Source organism: Argopecten irradians, chromosome 10, assembly GCF_041381155.1.
Source record: "Argopecten irradians isolate NY chromosome 10, Ai_NY, whole genome shotgun sequence".
Classification (NCBI taxonomy): Eukaryota; Metazoa; Mollusca; class Bivalvia; order Pectinida; family Pectinidae; genus Argopecten; species Argopecten irradians.
The window spans coordinates 35,576,606-35,595,238 of record NC_091143.1 but is presented as its reverse complement, the minus strand read 5'-3'; the positions used below and the strand labels follow the sequence as shown (position 1 = coordinate 35,595,238).

Below are 18,633 nucleotides of genomic sequence, written 5' to 3'. Positions count from 1 at the left end.
AAAATTTGAAAATTTCTGCAAAGTTGCAATTAGCTCCTTGAGTATACAGATTTGTATGTAATTCAGTAATCAATATAAGTAAAGAAGGAGATTGGTTACTAATCTGACAATTTTATTGAAATTCTTTAAATGACTTGGATTAAACAACAGTGAAATACATTACCTTTCTCTAAAACTTAAAATTTTCTCCCAAAACTTAAACAACAAAGATTTTTTTCTTTGAATTTATGGTGACTATAATTGTAGGTATGATAATATGATATAGAAAAACAAAATCTACCTATGAATTTTTTTTTTTTTTTTTTTTTTTTTTTTTTTAGAATAAAATGCTCCCTAACACAGCCCAAAGCGCTCCCTAACACAGCACAAAGCGTTCTATTAAGCGTCCCCTTCATTTTTTCAGTTTTTTAAGCATGCTGGGTGCTGGTGTGGTCAAATACGATATTACCATTTAGGTGATGTTTACTGGTACACTTTTACCATATTCAATCAAATAAATAAGCGCCTAATCCCTATAAACCCCAGACCTCCCTCATTTGAGGCCTCAATTTCACTTAAAGAAACTGATTTGAAATACAGACTGAAACTACAAACTGTGTATGTTTCTCTATTTGATTTATTTTGCAAATTAATTAATGGCTTACTCTGTGCAATATTTTTTGTGAAATGTTAGCCCAAATTTAAAGCCTGGTTTTTTTCCTCAATTTTTAAGTGCCCTGGGCACTTATTGCCAGTTATTGGGTCAAATAAGGTGCTTTATAAAAAATTCCTGCTGACAGATTGATGGTCATGATGGTACAATATGAAGTAATGTGGTTCAAGACACAATAAAGTGGTAATATGACATCACAACCTATACTGACATCTAAGGATCATCATTTAGTAATGATATTGATAATGTTACATAGACTGGCAGTGACATAATATTAGGGTTATAAATCTGGATTAGAAATCCTTTCTGATAAAAGAAATGTGCTGATTGGTGTTAGGTATATATACTCGTCAATTATAAGGTATTATAGTCTTCTAGTAGTAATACCAGTATAATATATTTTGTAATCGTCTGCTAATAGTAGGTTTGTTTAAAGATGCTCCACCGCCGACAGAGCATAAATGCTATTAATCATTTGAACAATAATTGTTGTTTAACCATGTATATATATGTCTAATTAACACAAAAATTAATATAAAATAATTTATTTTGCCTTTGTTGCATGCGCAATCAGTACTTCATTCCATATAGGATGTAGGAACTTTTTTGGGTTGCAATTAATTACTTTTTATATTTTTAATTTTAGATAAAGTTCAAACATTTCAATGGTGGTAATGGTGTAAAGTAAGTAACTTTTGTAACTGAAGAAAAATACTAAATCGTCTGCTCCTCTTTTTGATTGTGAAAAAATACGATTTGTCAGCAGTGGAGCATCTTTAATGTACAATACTATAATAGACTAATTATTATTAGCTAGCGTATTACATCGTATATATTTGATAATGGTAATATATTAATTAGCATGAAATTTAATTTGCTGACTTGCTATTTAAAGCCCTTAATATCAAGAATTACATTATTTGGAAACAATAATTATGGGAAACTGTTTGGAAATGTAAAATTTGTTCATTGTAAAGTGTTAAATTAACATGATAAAAACACAGAAGTTTTAAGAATGTTTAGACTTCAAGTTTAATTTGCCAATTAAAGTTCCAAGTAAATTTCCCTAATTTGAACATGTAATAAGTTTAATTTCAACATGTAATAAGTTAAATAGCAACAACTAAAAAAAAGCAAACCAGACTTTTCCTGTCTGAGTGCCCTGCTATATATAGACAATGATATATATCATATCATATGTTTTACATTAATAGCAGTTAAAAAGTGTCATTTTCAGACCTTACATGTTAAGGTTTCAAATATTCCTAATCAAAAATCTATACAAGTGTGTACAGTTTCCAAAGATTATTTTATCTGGTCACTTCAACAGGTGTGAAATTTAAATCCCCCACCACAACTTCATGTAACACATTCAATCTTTTCCATTATGGAGTCTTCAAACAATGACCCCTATTCAAAACCAATAATGAGGGGTTTATCAGGGTCACCAAACACCCTTATCTGGGTCACTTCATCTGATTGGGTTTTCACCACAAAATATGAGTTACCCATATATACAATAAGGGTTCAAATTTGACTTATAAATCAAATACTGTGATATTTTCTTATCATAAATTTTCTGAAGGATGGAAATTACAGCTCATATAGACTATAGCAGAGATTGACAAGACTTGATTATGTTTCCAAAAATATGTGATACTTTTAAACAGAATTTAACTTATAAATCAAATATTTTGATATTTTCTTATCACAAATTTTCAGACTCTAGGAAAGGTTGACATTTTACATCTTAAAAATCACAAAAGTAAATGATTTAGATATTGGTGCACAGTGTTACTTGATGTCTTATAACATTCCATATTTTTTTTTAGACATTTGAGGAAATAGACTTTAATAAACTTTCTTTTGGCAAGTACATGATATTATAAGATTGTCAAAATTTAGAAGTATGTTTTATGGTTCTTCAACTTTTATGTGATGTTATTTATAAAAAAAAGTAAATATTATGTTTTGGTAGATTTAACAAGTGAAATATTTGAAAACGTCTGTTTCTTCCAACTTAGTAAACCTTGTAGTTCTTGTAAAGGGAGATAACTTTTGTTCTTTACTGTTATATTCATGCAGATTATATACAGCCATATACATATTACATCTATTTTCCTACTTGAAAGTCACAGATGGACAATATCACCTAATTTTGATCATCTAAAGATGTTATATGCCTAAATAACGTATTTTTATATGTAGCCTATTTATAATCTTTTAGATATAACGTTTCCCGAGATTTAGAAATCTCCTGTGTTGCCTATTCTAATTTAACCATTAATGTCCCTGTTTCAAGATATTTTGTATGCATAGAAAATAATACACCATTCGTTTTGAAGAAATATAAATCTAAAAAAATAAAATATTTATCAAACAACGCACTTACCTGCAAATCTCCAGTCCTCTTGCTAAAGTATAAAAAACGCACTTACCGTTTTCCTTATAATCCCAAAACACTTTTAAGACTGAAATTTGTATAAATCCAAATTATGGAATCATTGACAGAATCACACTCGGTAATAACTTGACAATTTTACCTTGTCTTTGATAAACCGATCGATCTCTTCGAGCGGTTTACCGTAGTAGTCTGTCCGGAAAATGTCCCCCAGATCCGGAGGAAGTAGATCTCCCTCCTTGAGTTTTGGATCACACTCCTTCTTCGCTTCTTCCTCATCGTCATCGAATCTTAACTCTCCGTCAACAAGATGAGCTTCTGCGATGCCTCCTGTTTTCTCCTCCTTCTTTCGCTTTTCTTCTTCCTTCTTGAGCTGTTTAGTCCAAGATTCGTCAGTGAACAGACGGAATTTGATCCGCGACGAAACATCGCTGATGGCTGACGTCGGCCGTGAAGACAGCACACTTTTGATATCGGTGCCATCCTCAGCAACTGCTGGGGCCACGCCATTCTCGTAGGGACTGAGATGATTTTTATCATCATTTCCCTTCATTTCACTCATTTATCCAACTTTAAGTGAACACACGGTCCTCGGGTGTCGCCAGATATAATAATCCGTTTGGAATTTGTCGAAACACACACAAGCATTTAAGCTGCCGGGTAAAGAAAAACGCGAGGTGCCTCTCCACCTCATGCTCAAGTCATCGTGTTATTCTTAGTAGATATCTGTCGACATTTCTGAAACAAAATTGAAAAAAAAAATATAAGAAATACAGAACATTTACAGTCAAATGCAAGATAAGTTTTAACAGTTAAGAGCTACATGTGATATGAGTATATGACCATGTCAAATCCATTCCAATTATATAAAAGTCTTAGACAAATCAATCTGTTCCACCTTATCAATCCATTAGATTATATTAATCCGGAATTATCATGATTAGTAAGTAGAAATATCAATATCAAAATACTGAATAATGAAGTAACTAAATGAATTAAACTACGCACAGACAATTAATCTGGTGTATGAAATGGTTATACGAAACGTCAAGACAAAGTTTGTTACGAATTTGGTTACATTGTCAAACAATGTCAATTTGTCTCTAACATGTTGTTAAGGACACTGTCAATGCCACTTGATAAATTCAACTAAATCTGTACAAAATGACACTTTTGGATCATAAAGGTTTAAGGTTTTAAAAACTGAAATTAATTTTATACGTAATCAGGACAAGAAAAGTTTTGCATTGGTATTCAATTGGGTTTGTCATTTGTACGACGTAAAATGTCAAATCTGTTCTTCTGAAGAATAGTCAATGTTGTCCATTTGTATTGCTAAAACAATTTAGTTTGTCTTATAGTACTCAGATATACATGAACAATCTAACAAAATGTCAATATGTATAATATGTACATGTTTATTTCTGTAAAATATCAAAAACATAATTGTTAAAAGAACTGACGAACCTCAATTTTAAGACGAGTCTAATTGAATATTAATTAAATTAAATTTATCAATTATAGCACTATCAGATACGTTTTCGGAATGAAGACGAAACGTAATTGTTGAGGTCAACATACATGTAGAACATTGAACTTGTCTTCTTCAAAAAAAATGTTAAAATTCTTAATTTATGCAACTACCACACTATACATTACTATACCCTCGAAATTCAAACAGCCTGAAAATATTTAACCTGTGTTCTGTCATTCCTTAAAACCAATATTGAAAACACAGATAATTCCACTGGAAGAATCAACAAACTAAGTTTGGAACGGACATGTCCAAAAGAAAATACGCGTCTAGAAAATCACAAATTCCGACAGGAAAATAAAATAAATTCTCGACAGAAAACACACAAATGTCTAGGCACATCCCACGAACAAAACTCTCCACATTTCATAACACACCAAAACCTGGGGCAGAAAAGCTATAAGTCGGTCTCCATTCGATACCTACTGGCAATATTGACTTAATCCTGACTGCTTTCTTCTTAGGACCGTTAATTGGAAAATGACGTCACTTGTATGGTCCGATAGTACTTCCAACTCTATAGCGATTCACATAACCAGAAATATTTTCTAGTTTCCCTTTTTCTGTCAGAAATTGTGTCTGAGAATAATAAAAACTCTCCACACCAACGTTCACTAAACAAATCCAGTAAGGAGACTTCTCTTACATTCTAATACCAACAGTGAGGCGAGCTTAATGCGCACGACCCGACCAGTGACAAACGGATTGTTCCCATTGTGTAAAGCCGCTATAGGTTTGTATATCAGGTTGTGTTTCACAATAAGCTTGTATTGAGACGTTTAATAAAAGGTTTAGGCTTGTCGTACCCCGAGCCCCAGTGGTGGACACGTCACAGAGAATTGTATATAAAATTAAATGGTCCACTGAGCACGTCCCAAAACCGTTATTTCTTTATGTCATACCCATGCAATAATCATGTACAGTGCTTTTGGATACCGAAGATTTACTAACTTTGTTATGATCTGGTATTAAACACTCGGGAAGATATAGCTATAGGTCAAATCGAGGCGGTTAGAACTATTTATATAAAACGTGTATATAGAAAACCACACATATATATATTGTATGTATGGTTCTTAACAAATATTAAGAAGGTCACAATACAGAACACTATTTAACTTGACATGTAACCAAACAAATAAAAAAAAGACCAAGGAACCCTTCAACGCTAGCGTGTTAACTGTCATTTATAAGCATAAATGTTCCCCAATTAACTCCCTGTACCGTTATATGACTGCTTGTCATTAAACGCTATGTATAATTACCATGTAAAGGAATAAGGGACTTTAGTTTTACCGTACGCATACAGTATATTGGTAATTATTAAATGTACTGTCTTCTAAACTTATTGAATGTGTTATCGGATTAAACAAAATATGACATCTTTTGAAATGATACGAAATGTTCTAGATGACGACAAGTGACGATTGTTTCATTGGTTGTAATTCGTTTGAATGTCATTAAGTTACATATCCAAAATGTAGGACTCACCTCAGTCCCGACCACTCCATAAACAACTATACTTTATCATTTTTACCACACCTAAATAATGATAATACAAACAACACTTCAATGTACAAATAAATATAACCATTAATTCTGATAGAATCGTGAACCAAATAGTAGTGAGATGAAAATAATCAATTAAATATTTAATCTACTTGAGCGTCTTTTCAATTCTAGAAATTGCGCTTTCACATACAATTGTGATGATTGTACGGTAACATATGTCTTAATTAATCATAAGTCATTGGGTAAAATACGATACAGAAAATTGTCAAAGGCCTCGCCATCATCATCAAATATGCCAAATATTCAAAGTCGCATTGCGACGCTGTTTTTAAATATATACATCAAGTTTTCTTGTCCACAGAACAATTATGGGACATGAATGAAGAGATGGAGAAAACCCAACGAGGGATGACCATAGACAGGGAGAAATGTGGGTCATTTAATTTGTATATGTCAACGGTTGAAGAACGTGAGTAAGTATAGTTTTCTTATTGACACTTGTATCCAACATCCGATGAATGCTGCGCTACTATACATGAAATGCGTGCAAGGATTGGCGATACTAAAACTGAGTATTCCAAAAATGCAACTGAAAAAAAAATCTTGTATATGAGTTTTTCATTGCCGGTTTGCAATGCCCTAAAGGGTGTTAAATTGTCATTTTACAATCCGATCCCTACAATGAATTAACACGGACAACACATGTGGATATTGTTTGTGTGTTAATCTGCCGAATTAAGAAACCCGTACCCTTCGATTCCCTGTCAGAACCAACTGAGGACTCCTGCTGACCTTAAGGCTTAACACCCTGGGCACAATAGGAGTCCGTGTTGGCCCCTCTTAAATCGCATTATAAGCCCTTCGCTGTTAAATACTTTACATGCAATTGATATGCACAAATACTTGTCATTCTGGTCGTCCAGAATGGTTCAATTAAAATGTTTCCGTCCACCATATGTACAAGGCCTGATATCAGTTTTCTAAATGAGTCCGTCTGATCTCTCATATGTATTTGTTTTAATTTTGTTTGCTTTTCGTGTTAGTGCTAAGAGTGAATACATATGTAACAGATTAAGAATTATAAACAAGTTCTACGAAACACATATGAAGTTTAAGTTGACATATTTTTATATTTTTTTGTCTTTATTTTTTGTTCGTTCTTTTTTTTGACAAGCCGAATGTAACCGATGTACATCATGATGCATAATTTGATATCTATTTAAATCTTACCGAATACGATTCCCTCTCGTAGCACTCTTATCTATCAAGCATGACATGGCCAAGTTTCTTCATGAAGTCCACTTTATATATACACCAATTGCTGTCACCTGTGCGATTTTAACACTGTAGAACCGATGGCGTTATATACGTTATGAAATTTGAAATAGGTGGTATGGTCATTTTAAGCTTTAATTAATACACATATATAGAATGTATAACACCATTCTGTCACAGAATGTTGATACTGTATATCATTACGATGGTCAATTAGTAGTCCAGGCGCTGTAATCAATGGACAAATTAATGTCAAGTAACATTGCTGGTCGTTGGCATTCTCTGATGATCCATTTACTCCATTAGAGAGTACATATATACAGATACAATATGTGATAAGTGTGATCAATCTGGTAAAGTACATGTAATTACTCACCTTATATACAGGTGAAAACAACATTAAATGTAATTTATTTATTAGATTTCACAGTTGAATACTGCATTGTATAAATTGATACACAACATATATTGTAAATTGTAAGTAGATAATATAGTAAATGTTATAGCGAATACTGAGATATTTTCGGAGACCAATGCTTGATTAAACAATGCTACGCTGCACTTATCCCTTACGGTTGGATGCACTTCTTTATTGCTACGCTCCACTTGTCACTTTCGCTGTGACCAGTGCAGCTCGGCGTTATGCAATCAACAATGGGTCTCCAACAATGATACTAAAATAAATATAAACTTTTTTCCCGCGTTATACTAAGCTTTATACATGCTAAAATGTTGAATAATATATGCCTGCATCATAATGAATAATTGAAATTTGTCTGTAACTCTAAGGTTAGCAAGCACTATATTCATTGTATCAAGTGCAATTTTAGATAATGTGCAGCATATCAACAACAACCAAAAAAAAAAAATAAAAAAAAAAAATAACAAAAAAAAAAAAAAAAAAAAAACAAACAAACAAAAAAAAGACATCGCTTAAATAACACCGATATTCAGAGATATTTATGTTAACATTTTAGTAAAAGGATAGCGATAATGTTTTATTTAAGTTTAAACCCTTATTTTGTGGTTTTTTCCTATTGTATAATTATAAGGTATTAATTAATAAAGAGGGAATTGTACCAGTACTACTAATCGGGGATAATCCGATTGTACACCCTACATTGGGATAAAGAGTCCATGGATTAGACCTGGACTTGTTCGCTTTAAGATGTCAATCAAATCTCTGTTACATAAGTATATCCCGTGGCCTCTAATACATAATAATACAGGTCAAATTTATCGTTATATTGTCAACGGTATTAAAGGGAGGTAAACATATGTCAAAGGGAGATAAATATGTTATACCGTAATAATACTCTTTTTGTTAAACCTTGCCCATTATAGTCTATTGCATGGTGGTAGCGATTGTCTTTTTTTCATCTCTCACATTGTTGAAGTAATAACGTCGTTACTGTTAAATATGATAGTAGTTAATAAATCGATCACTTATTCTTTCAATTTATCATTGTCTTTTTATGCAATGGAATGCACTTAGACAATTTCCTGTTTAGTAAAAACACCAATTATAATACGCAAATAATGTACAGTATCCATACTCTGACATAGCATCGATTTCACGAATACAACATACACAGATAAAACTAGACAATCCATGATACATTGTATTTAGAACATGATCCAGTACTTCCGAATAGATACATGCACTCCTGAATAGAATACGATTCTCCCGAATATAGTAAGGTACTCCCGACTAATATAAGATACTCCCGAATATTATCATGTACTCACGAATATAATAAGGTACTCCCGAATAGAATCAGACATGCCCTAAGAGAAAGCGTTTTCTACTTCGTCATCCGCATTAGAGTGTATTAAAACGCGAGTTTGAATATCGATTATTCAATATTATGTAAATTACATTCATGAGGAATTTTGTGTTTTTGTTTGTTTGTTTGTTAATTTGTTGTTTGTTTTTTTGTGTGTTTTTTGTGTGTGATAAAATCGAGAGGAGCATCAATCCCGATTTCAAGGCCATCGTGAATGTTTCTATAAATACACACTCCAAACGGCGCTTTTATATATTGGTCATTCATTATTATAATATTATATGACTTAAAATATCTATCCATACTATTTGAGAAATCAATAAGTTTGACTATGAATGTACCTTAATATTTTACTATGTCTGATGATACAGACACGTATAAAAGCATATTCATTTTTGTTTCTCCACCATAGACAGGTTGTCAGAACATTACAAATCACCTGTCGACAGTGTGACAATTTTTTTGAGTATCTCACAAAATTACACGTCATTGCATTCAGGAATTCTATCAGTTAATCTGGCTTAATGACGCGAATGTAATCAGCAAAATAGCTCAGCAATCTGTTCGATGTGCTGACCTGTCATCGGGGTTCATCTCATTAAGCACGCAACGTTTCCTTTTATCGTATAATTTTCAAATAAAAGTGCACAGTAAGCAGGATCCAGCTCGCCGAGAGCTAAGCAAACTGGACCTGCTGACAAAGTATATGGCGTTTCTGATGTGCATAGCTGATACGAGACTTGGTCGACTTTCCGCTGTTGTTTTGAAAAGAAAATCGAAATGAAGTTCAAGATTCCTCAGACAAAGGAACTCAATGGGCTTTCTGGTGCATGTTAGCGTGTACATAAATCATGTAGTTGGTACAAATATGAAAATTTGTTCCACGCTCACGACAGACTGGAGTATTTCTTGTCTTGTATTTGTTGAATTCTATATGGCTATTAAAATACAATAACTCCAGCTTAGTGCCTATCAGCCAATTACCTCCAACACAAACCTGTTTATTTTTAATCCATTTTAAGATATTCTTTATATGTCAACTCGCGCACTGATTCCACATGCACTGCGTACTTGATACAGACCTTGCCTGAGAAGTCGATCGCCAATCTCCAATCATTCTTTTGTAGCCTTTCATAGCAAGTAGAAAGGAATGTAGTATGTTGCTATGCATAACTCGCATTAAGGTCTAGACATTTTAATAAATAATCTTCACTTCCACGTTTAGAAAGCCTTGGGGGTATTTCAATGTTGTAAATAGAATTGTTTACTTTCTGACTATCAGAAAAATGCAACCCATCAGACATTGGGACACAGCAAGTGCAACCTTGCTCCATGAATACAAATGTGTATTTTGAACATAAATTCCATACACTTCAATAATTTTTTCCTTAGGATTTCAGCAACTTTTTTTATAAATCGAAATGCATTTACCATAGTTGTTTCGACATTCTGTAATACTACATACGTTTACTCTTCTTTTCACAATTATGCCTGATGCAATCGTTAGAAATGCATTGCTCTCATTACTTGGGCAAAAACATTTTGATTTAAAACTGAAAAATAGAATCTGGCTTTTGAATGTTATCATCAGCAATAGATTTATGCACACGTTGATGGTATATGTATAATTATCGGTAACAAAACTTACCACTAGCCTTCCGTTTTATCAGACATGCAATGACAGTTTTAATGCTGATGACCAAATCGAACAGAGGGATATTGCCCTTGGTGTCTACGTTAAAAGAATATGTACTATACCCTAGAGAGGATAAAAGAATGTGTTCAATACCCGAGAGAGATCTAGTCTAGCAATAGAGAATGTACTCAGCGTCCCGTTTTGTTTGTTCCGCTGTTCACATCTACAGCTCAATGTTCCAGCCAAATAAGTCTTCGATTTTCAGCGTTACACAGGACACTATGGGTATATATATATACTAATCTACAATGCCATCCGAGTATAGCCTGTTCTACATGATCGACCTACCCGGACCCAACAACGATGGCAGGTTTGTGTGTTGGGTAAAATAAATAATATAAGCTAAACCAACAATGGGCACATGTAAAACTCAACTATTATATATCAGGTATTGATCAATGGTGCCCGACACCAGGATCAACTATCATTTAGACATCCGATTCCAGGCGTTTCCGGCGAAAGCGTATACCTCTGTCAATCAAACAATACCCACATAGTATGTCTGAAACAACCTTTATAACATACACTTATAGAATCTAGTTAATCCGGAATCTAATCGCAAACACAGTGCCTTCATTTTGGTTATAATATTCAAGAATTACATTACTACTAGTACTTGGTCCGAATTATTCCCTAAAAAATCAATAACAGTTAAGCCTGTTCGTTATGAAATCGTTGGAGAATCGAAAACTGCTAATAATTTATTCAGTTTTCAATAAATTTGGTAGGGAAGTTCAATAAAAATTACATTTTTTATGAATTATAATTTGACCCACTATATTTGACGTCGAGTGTCTTAAAATACTACTGAATTTGAAATGAAGTACACTGAGGCTATTAACAAAAGGAGGCCCAAGGGCATTAACGGTCACCTGAGTTAGGATACAGAATGAAACAAAGATATTTAAACATTATACATTGGCTCATCAGGCCCTTGAAGTTGGCCAGTGATTTTATAAGTTTGACTTTATAATCTATGAAGAGTATTTGGTTCCATCAAATCTGTGAATTCAGAAGGGGTCAGCCAGGACAAATATGGATGTGATGTTAAAATACTATCCCTGGATAATGATTCTGATCCAGTTCGACTCATTTCCTATGAAAATTGTGCAAATAATGATCATAAATGAGTTTTTACCTTTATAAACTATAGTAAATTTGAACCCCTCCCCGGGGAAAACCTCAGGGTCATATAATTCACAATTTTTATAAAGGACCTTAAAACCTTTCTATATATGAAGAGTATTTGATTCTACCACATCTGTGAGTGGAGAAGATTTTTTTTTAAATTCTAGTGGATTTTACCGCTTTTGACCCCTCCCACAGCCTCCTGGGGGGATGGAGACCATATAATTCACAATTTTGGTTGGCCTTATGCCTTAAAATGTTCGTGCAACATTTCATTGAGAAGAAGTCGAAAATGTAAATTGTTTATCGTCGTACGACGGACGACGACGGACAAAAGGCGACTAGAATAGGTCACTTGAGACTTCGTTTTGACGGATATTAATTTCAATATAGTCCTTTCTGTGCCTATCCAGTGTTGTCAGCGATGCTAAAGCAGTCATTTTCTTGACAATTTCATGGATTTTATTTATCATTCCTGAAGTTGCAACAGTGATCAGGAATAGCATGACTGATAAAGGGAATTCCAGTTAACCTTCTCAAAGAAAGACTCAACAGCAATCTGATTAAAATCAGCTGTTTGATACTCCGCTGAGTCAATCTGATTAAAATCAGCTGTTTGATACTCCGCTACATACTGTAGCGAACCACGAAGTTAGCGGAGGACCAAACAGCTGATTTTAATAAGATTGACTCAACAGTAACTTTTAACCATTTATATAAATATTACCATATATCTATATAAGACAAATATGGCTTTCCAATGATGTTGGACTGATGAGAGTTCAAAACAAGTTCAATTAACGCGTTTTACGGTCAAATTGTAAGAATAATACGTTTACATTTTACATAAACCTGACCAGGTCAATCTTTATATATTTTCACTTAGCTACGTACAACGCATATACATGTATATTGACCTCCTAAGTCAATGGTTCATTATGACATTTAAACCAGTTACATAACAATCCAGAAAGCTCTATAGCCTTTCGTGTAGCAGAAACCACTTTCACTTAATGTGACCCGGAGTTCACGAAGGACTTAAGTCATAAAAATCATTATGTTCTAAGCCCTATCTCGGTTCACAACAACGCTTATGAAAGGGAATTATGCAAATAAATTCTTAACAGCGCTATACAAAACTACATATATAAAGAAAATACCCCTTTATTAACACTTACCATGTAAATCTATCTGAATATATAGCTGTCACCCCTGTGAAGAAAATTTTACCTTTAGTACTGCAGAAAACAATTCTTTTTTTAATTTTACGCATTGTTCAATCAAAATCTCTCACGGACATACGATTTGGTCTGGTCTAGTTAAGGCGTTGAAATATTGTCATGTGGATAGAAACAATATATCTATATACAAGTTTAGAATATTTCATGTATTGCTAACGAATGCACATTTTTATGCACATTCATTTTCAACATTATGATCGACCATTTGTATATTGTGCTATAACTAAAAACGTTAAGTACAATAAATATACTGTCAAACTGTATTTCACGAGAAAATGTCACAGCAGTAAGAAATGTATCAAATCGACATTTGATGGAATTTCTTCTGTATTGGAAATACTGGGTCAATTATAAAAGAAATCCGGGAGTTCTGGGTACAGAAACACTATGGTATAACTTCGTAATGGTATTGTGATGCACAATAAAAATGCATTATAATATATACAGAAAGGGTAGTGCTAGACGATAACTATTCTGTGCTGGAAGCATTTGGTCTAATGATCACCAAGAGCCCCATGGGAGCATCCACATATGTCTTCTGAATAAACATCATGAGCTATTGGTAAAATTCCGGTGAATAGCCATGAACAAGACAACGGCGGAACATTTGTATATCAGTGATGCATAGCTGGAAGTTATTAGATAACTTATGAGAATTCGTGGTGGGAGGACAGCGCTAATGGCGAGCTCATTGAAACAATTAAATAACACTGTATCGGACTAACTAGAGTTCAGGCAATGATCAGAGCAACCACAAAGACCTCCTCTACGATTATCAACATGATCGATCTCAGGTGCATAGATCAACACGATAGGAACTCTATGGCCCGACACACCAATAATGATATTGACCCAGGCCTTACTCAAACTCAGGTAGTGCTGTGTCCCTCGATTGAAAGGTTTTTTCCCCTCAGAGCAAGCCTGATCACGGAGTGCTCCGCCCTGGGCAAGAATGGAATCATTTAATATGTGTATTGTCATCAACAATACTGTATTGTGTTTCAAATATCAATGTTTGGAACAACTATATAGCACAGAGGTCGACTTTTAATTGAACAATTAACGATACTATTTCCACCAATAATTTAACTGCCATTAACATGCGAGACTATATAAATGTTTCCATAAATATATCCGCGGATTACATCAATCGCATTCTCATGCGGAGAGCCAGCGATATACTTATTTTTTAAAGTTCTTTAACCTAAAAAGAAATAGGATTATGATTTTATTCCAGCAGACAGTGTCCATAATCTGTTTCTTAATGGCTATTCCTGGTTGTCCTTAAATCGAGCTGCGAGTTGTACACCCACATCTGTTCGTTACAAGTGATCTTAACGCTTGCTAGTTATGGTTTGTTGTTGTTGAGTTACGGACATCTGATCTTATAACGCTTGCTAGATTAGGAGCAAAAACTACTAACCGAATTGGTTTTGCAGTAACAGTCATACGTGCACCCAGTGGCTAGTACCCAGTAACTGTTCCACGTGCACATGAATCTTGTGATACAGAGAACTAGTGGAATATATTACAAACACATTAACTCTCAGGCAACGCTATCCCACATATACATGTACTATATTATATATATTCTCGGTTAAAAATCAAATTGTTAAAACACATCATTGAAATTCCTTCAAATAAATGTGTATCTAAGTCGAGTTGAACAATACTCGTTCTTTATTACTATAAATATATTAATCGGTTAATTTGTATAAAAATAATCATTTGATGGCCATGTGTGTTCTATAGGTCTCCTACTCTGATAGTCAGAAGGTAACCTCTGTCTGGTCACGCAACATGAATAATAGAAATGTATACAAAACGTTAAACAAAGACCTGGATTAATACGTTGTTAAGTATTAATTATACTAGACGCATCACTCATCAGGTTAAATCAATGTAATATTTGGTTTTAGTCTTATTAACGTCCTATCAGCAACTACGACCTTTAAGATGGCTTCCCTCGTATGAGACATGTGATTAAGTCGGGTCAGCTGACTGTTATTATTATTTCATATCAAATGTATGTTTACCACATAACTTCATTTTCAATTTTTAAATATTAATATTTCATTGTTAAAACAGTAAATGTCAATAGGATTGGACATCATTCATATTCTATTCTGGTCTTCTTCTTACTACACAACTAAATACTAATATGAATATATATATAAAACGAAAACACAACTATAGAACAGTTTTTTCCGCCCTAGCGCTTTCTCATGGTTCTTTTTTACTTGTTAAGTTAAACTTATTCAAAAATCAGTCCTGTTCATTTGGAAGAACACATTTGATGTACTAAAATGAAAAGATGATTTTTTTTCAAAACTGGTTTTCTTAATGATAAAAAAAGTATGATAGTAAAAAACTTAATACACTATATATTTCAGACGTGAAAACTTTTTAACAATTTTAGGTGAATAAAGCAAACGACCGAATTTCAAAACCTCTTAAACTAAGAGATGCATCTATACAGTAGATGCTTAAACAATCAATTCTAGGTTAAATTATGGTGAAAAAATTAGAGGAAATCATTTCGCAATATGTCATAATAACAAAATGCATGAACATAATACCCATATCAGTCGATGCAAGCAATACAGTTCTGAATGAGTGGGTGAGTGGGGCAGCATAAGTCACAAGGGACTCCAATGGAAAGGTAACATGTATCTGCCTTATTTTCAAGTTACAAAAAAAACCCATTGCAAGTCCATATTGTCCTACATGTTCAGTATATGGTTATTGACGTCATGAAGTCGATAATAGTCCTTCGATTTGGTCAGATAAAGATATCGTTCAGTAAGTACATACTCCAAGATCAATCAGCCAACTTGAACGTTTTAATTAAATTTGTCATCGTCACACCGTCCAGTAAGCATGTGCGTCTGCCCGTTACACAAAGAATAGATAGAATCATAAAGTGTGCGAGATTTGTATTATACATATGTTCGATAAGCCTACTTGATTCAAAACAATGCCAAAGTTTATCTTGCTTAATTCTACACGGGCTGCGGGGCGATGGATCATATGTACCGACAACAAAGCCCGCAGTATGTACAGTATGATTGTGACAAAGACTCATGGGGATCTTTCCGCGATCTACAACCGTATATTAAAGCCATAAAACGAAAATCAATTTATGACAGTAGTTCTGTTAATTGAATCTATGGAGCACAATATGTGCCGTGGACACTATCTTGGTAATGGGTTTATGTTTCGCCAAGAATAGCGTTAACTTATCATAGTAAATTGTCAATATCATACTTAGGCCTAAGTAGTACTATAAAACGGATGGGGAAAACTCACAGGAGACAGTGTAAGATAATTTCATTCTAAACAACTTCTTCTTTGAAGAAATCTGTCAACTAAGTGAAAAGTAATCATTATCAGGCATATTCCTTTTGAGAGTAATTCATCTTAACATATCTTTCTAAATATAGTGTACATGTTATCTTTTTATCAAGTGAAATACTATGGAATTACTTTTCAAATGAACTTTTGAGATCTTTATGAAAATCGACTTATAATATTATCAATATACCTAATAAAGTAATTTTAAATTCATAATATGCTTATTACAGTAAAAACATTTTTATAACGAACGCGCTCACAACACATTCGTGGTTTTAGCGTAATAATTGTCATTCCCCAACAAAGTCCTTATTAAATGTTTCTTATTAAATGAGAACTATGCCTATAACCAAGAGGTTCGTTACAACAGTGTTTTACTGTACCTGTAAAACCACAAAGCAAAATCTTCATAAAATAAAAAAGTGGAAAATTCATAGTCAGTAAAAGCAGGAATTATACGAACATCGAGAAATAGTATAAGTGTTATTTTACATGTAAATAGACAAATCATTCAACCGAATCAGTGTTAAAGAGCTCGATATACAGATATATGTAATGAATGTCTACACCGACGATACATCAATGTTAATCGAACGCGCCCAGAGGATAGAGAGAACATTCAGTCGCGCTATAATGGTTATGTTGATATACATGATTGAATCTTTTGAGTAATGAATTATGCATAGACATTTCTTCATATTGTAAGAGGTAATGTTACTATGGCACGTTCAGATATAGTGGATCAATGGAGTAGGTTGAAAGCGCCAAAATAAAATGACTATGTATCGAATAATAACCGATTTAAATGTAATTTGAACAAATTCACCAGACTGCCAAATGAACGTTTTCTAAGTTCAGAATCGCTCAAATTATCAATTGGATCCTTGCTGCCGAATGTTCAAAATTGGTGTAATGTTTCGCCTTCGAGCATGCAAATTATTAATTTATACATTATTAACGATAATTGTGCAGTTCATAAATATAAACGTACGGGCAAAGGTAATTCAAATCCTGGTTTTCATACAGTGGTTTTATTTTATGATTTCATCACAAGTCGTATACATTGTGTGACATTTTTACTTAATCTACTAAGATCTGTTCCAGTCGTCTGGAAATGCTTGTAGTCTGATCTCAATGTCATATTGGTTTTGCATATATTATGTGGGATCTAACCAGAAAAGATAACGATAGGGAGACAATTTGGAAAGTAATACAGAACAGACGTTTTCCTAGGAGATATTGCACCAGAGCGTCACGTTCGTACTCATTTATAGGAAAATCGTTGAGTTCCAAGGAAATAAAGCTATCATGCAATTAGCTGAAGAGACTGAAGCGGGAGATAGTATCGCCAATAGTCTGAGTGATGTATGTCATGCTAATCGAAGCGTTGAAAGGTCTGGGCAATGTCTTTTGTGGTTCAGATGACAGAGGCCTGATCCAGGACGTGCTGTTGTATGTCAGGTAAATTCTTAATCGTGAAAGCGCTTGCAAATTGCATCTTTCAGGAGAAAACAACAAAAGATTATTCAACGTTCTGAAATCTATACCGTGCCCATTAGCATAATTGTAGAAATTGAATAGAACGTCACTAAACCAGTCTAGTAGATAAGGGACCAATTTTAATTAGGTTTTACAAAACAACGGACATTTTTTCCTGCACTTTTAAAATGAGTTCGATAATGTAGTTCCAGGACGAATAATCCTAGAAAACAATGTATAATATAACGGTTTCCCCTACGCAAGTTGGTTTCGATACTACTTCAGTTATATGGAATATATATGTGACTGATCTTTCGAGTTTTTATATAATGTACTGGAGGAAATTGCAAGGTGCATTACATTCGATTACTATTTTTGGAATTCAAAAAAGTGCTATGAGCACATAAAGTTGATCTTTTTGTTTCCCAATCACTGCACGTTTCCTTCGTTAAGAATAAATAAGATATGGAGTCGTGGAAGACAATAAGTGACAATGGGATCAGGGAAAGTAAATAAGAACGTCATTTGATTCCAGTAACTGTATATAAATCGCATACATATAATTAGGGCTGAC

The 18,633-nt window shown here is 33.6% G+C and overlaps 2 protein-coding genes across 10 annotated transcripts in view; one reads left to right on the top strand and one right to left on the bottom strand.

The window, feature by feature from the left end:
• LOC138333755 (sodium channel protein 1 brain-like) overlaps window positions 1-18,633 on the bottom strand; it is a 91,909-nt gene that overhangs the window by 50,749 nt on the left and 22,527 nt on the right. For 7 of the 9 annotated variants that reach the window (XM_069282321.1, XM_069282327.1, XM_069282324.1 and 4 more), the window contains exons 1-2: window positions 5,014-5,318; window positions 3,196-3,791 (exon numbers count right to left, since the gene is read on the bottom strand). In XM_069282321.1, coding sequence (XP_069138422.1) covers window positions 3,196-3,615 — 420 coding nt within the window. In that variant the 5' untranslated portion in view covers window positions 3,616-3,791; window positions 5,014-5,318. Of the gene's footprint in view, window positions 1-3,195; window positions 3,792-5,013; window positions 5,319-18,633 lie in introns of those variants that run through there. The other 2 variants (XM_069282330.1, XM_069282322.1) reach the window with 2 other exon arrangements.
• LOC138333757 (molybdopterin synthase catalytic subunit-like) overlaps window positions 6,460-18,633 on the top strand; it is a 92,832-nt gene continuing 80,658 nt past the window's right edge. The window contains exon 1 of the mRNA XM_069282332.1: window positions 6,460-6,572. The gene's annotated coding sequence lies outside the window, so the exon portion shown is untranslated. The remainder of the gene's footprint in view (window positions 6,573-18,633) is intronic.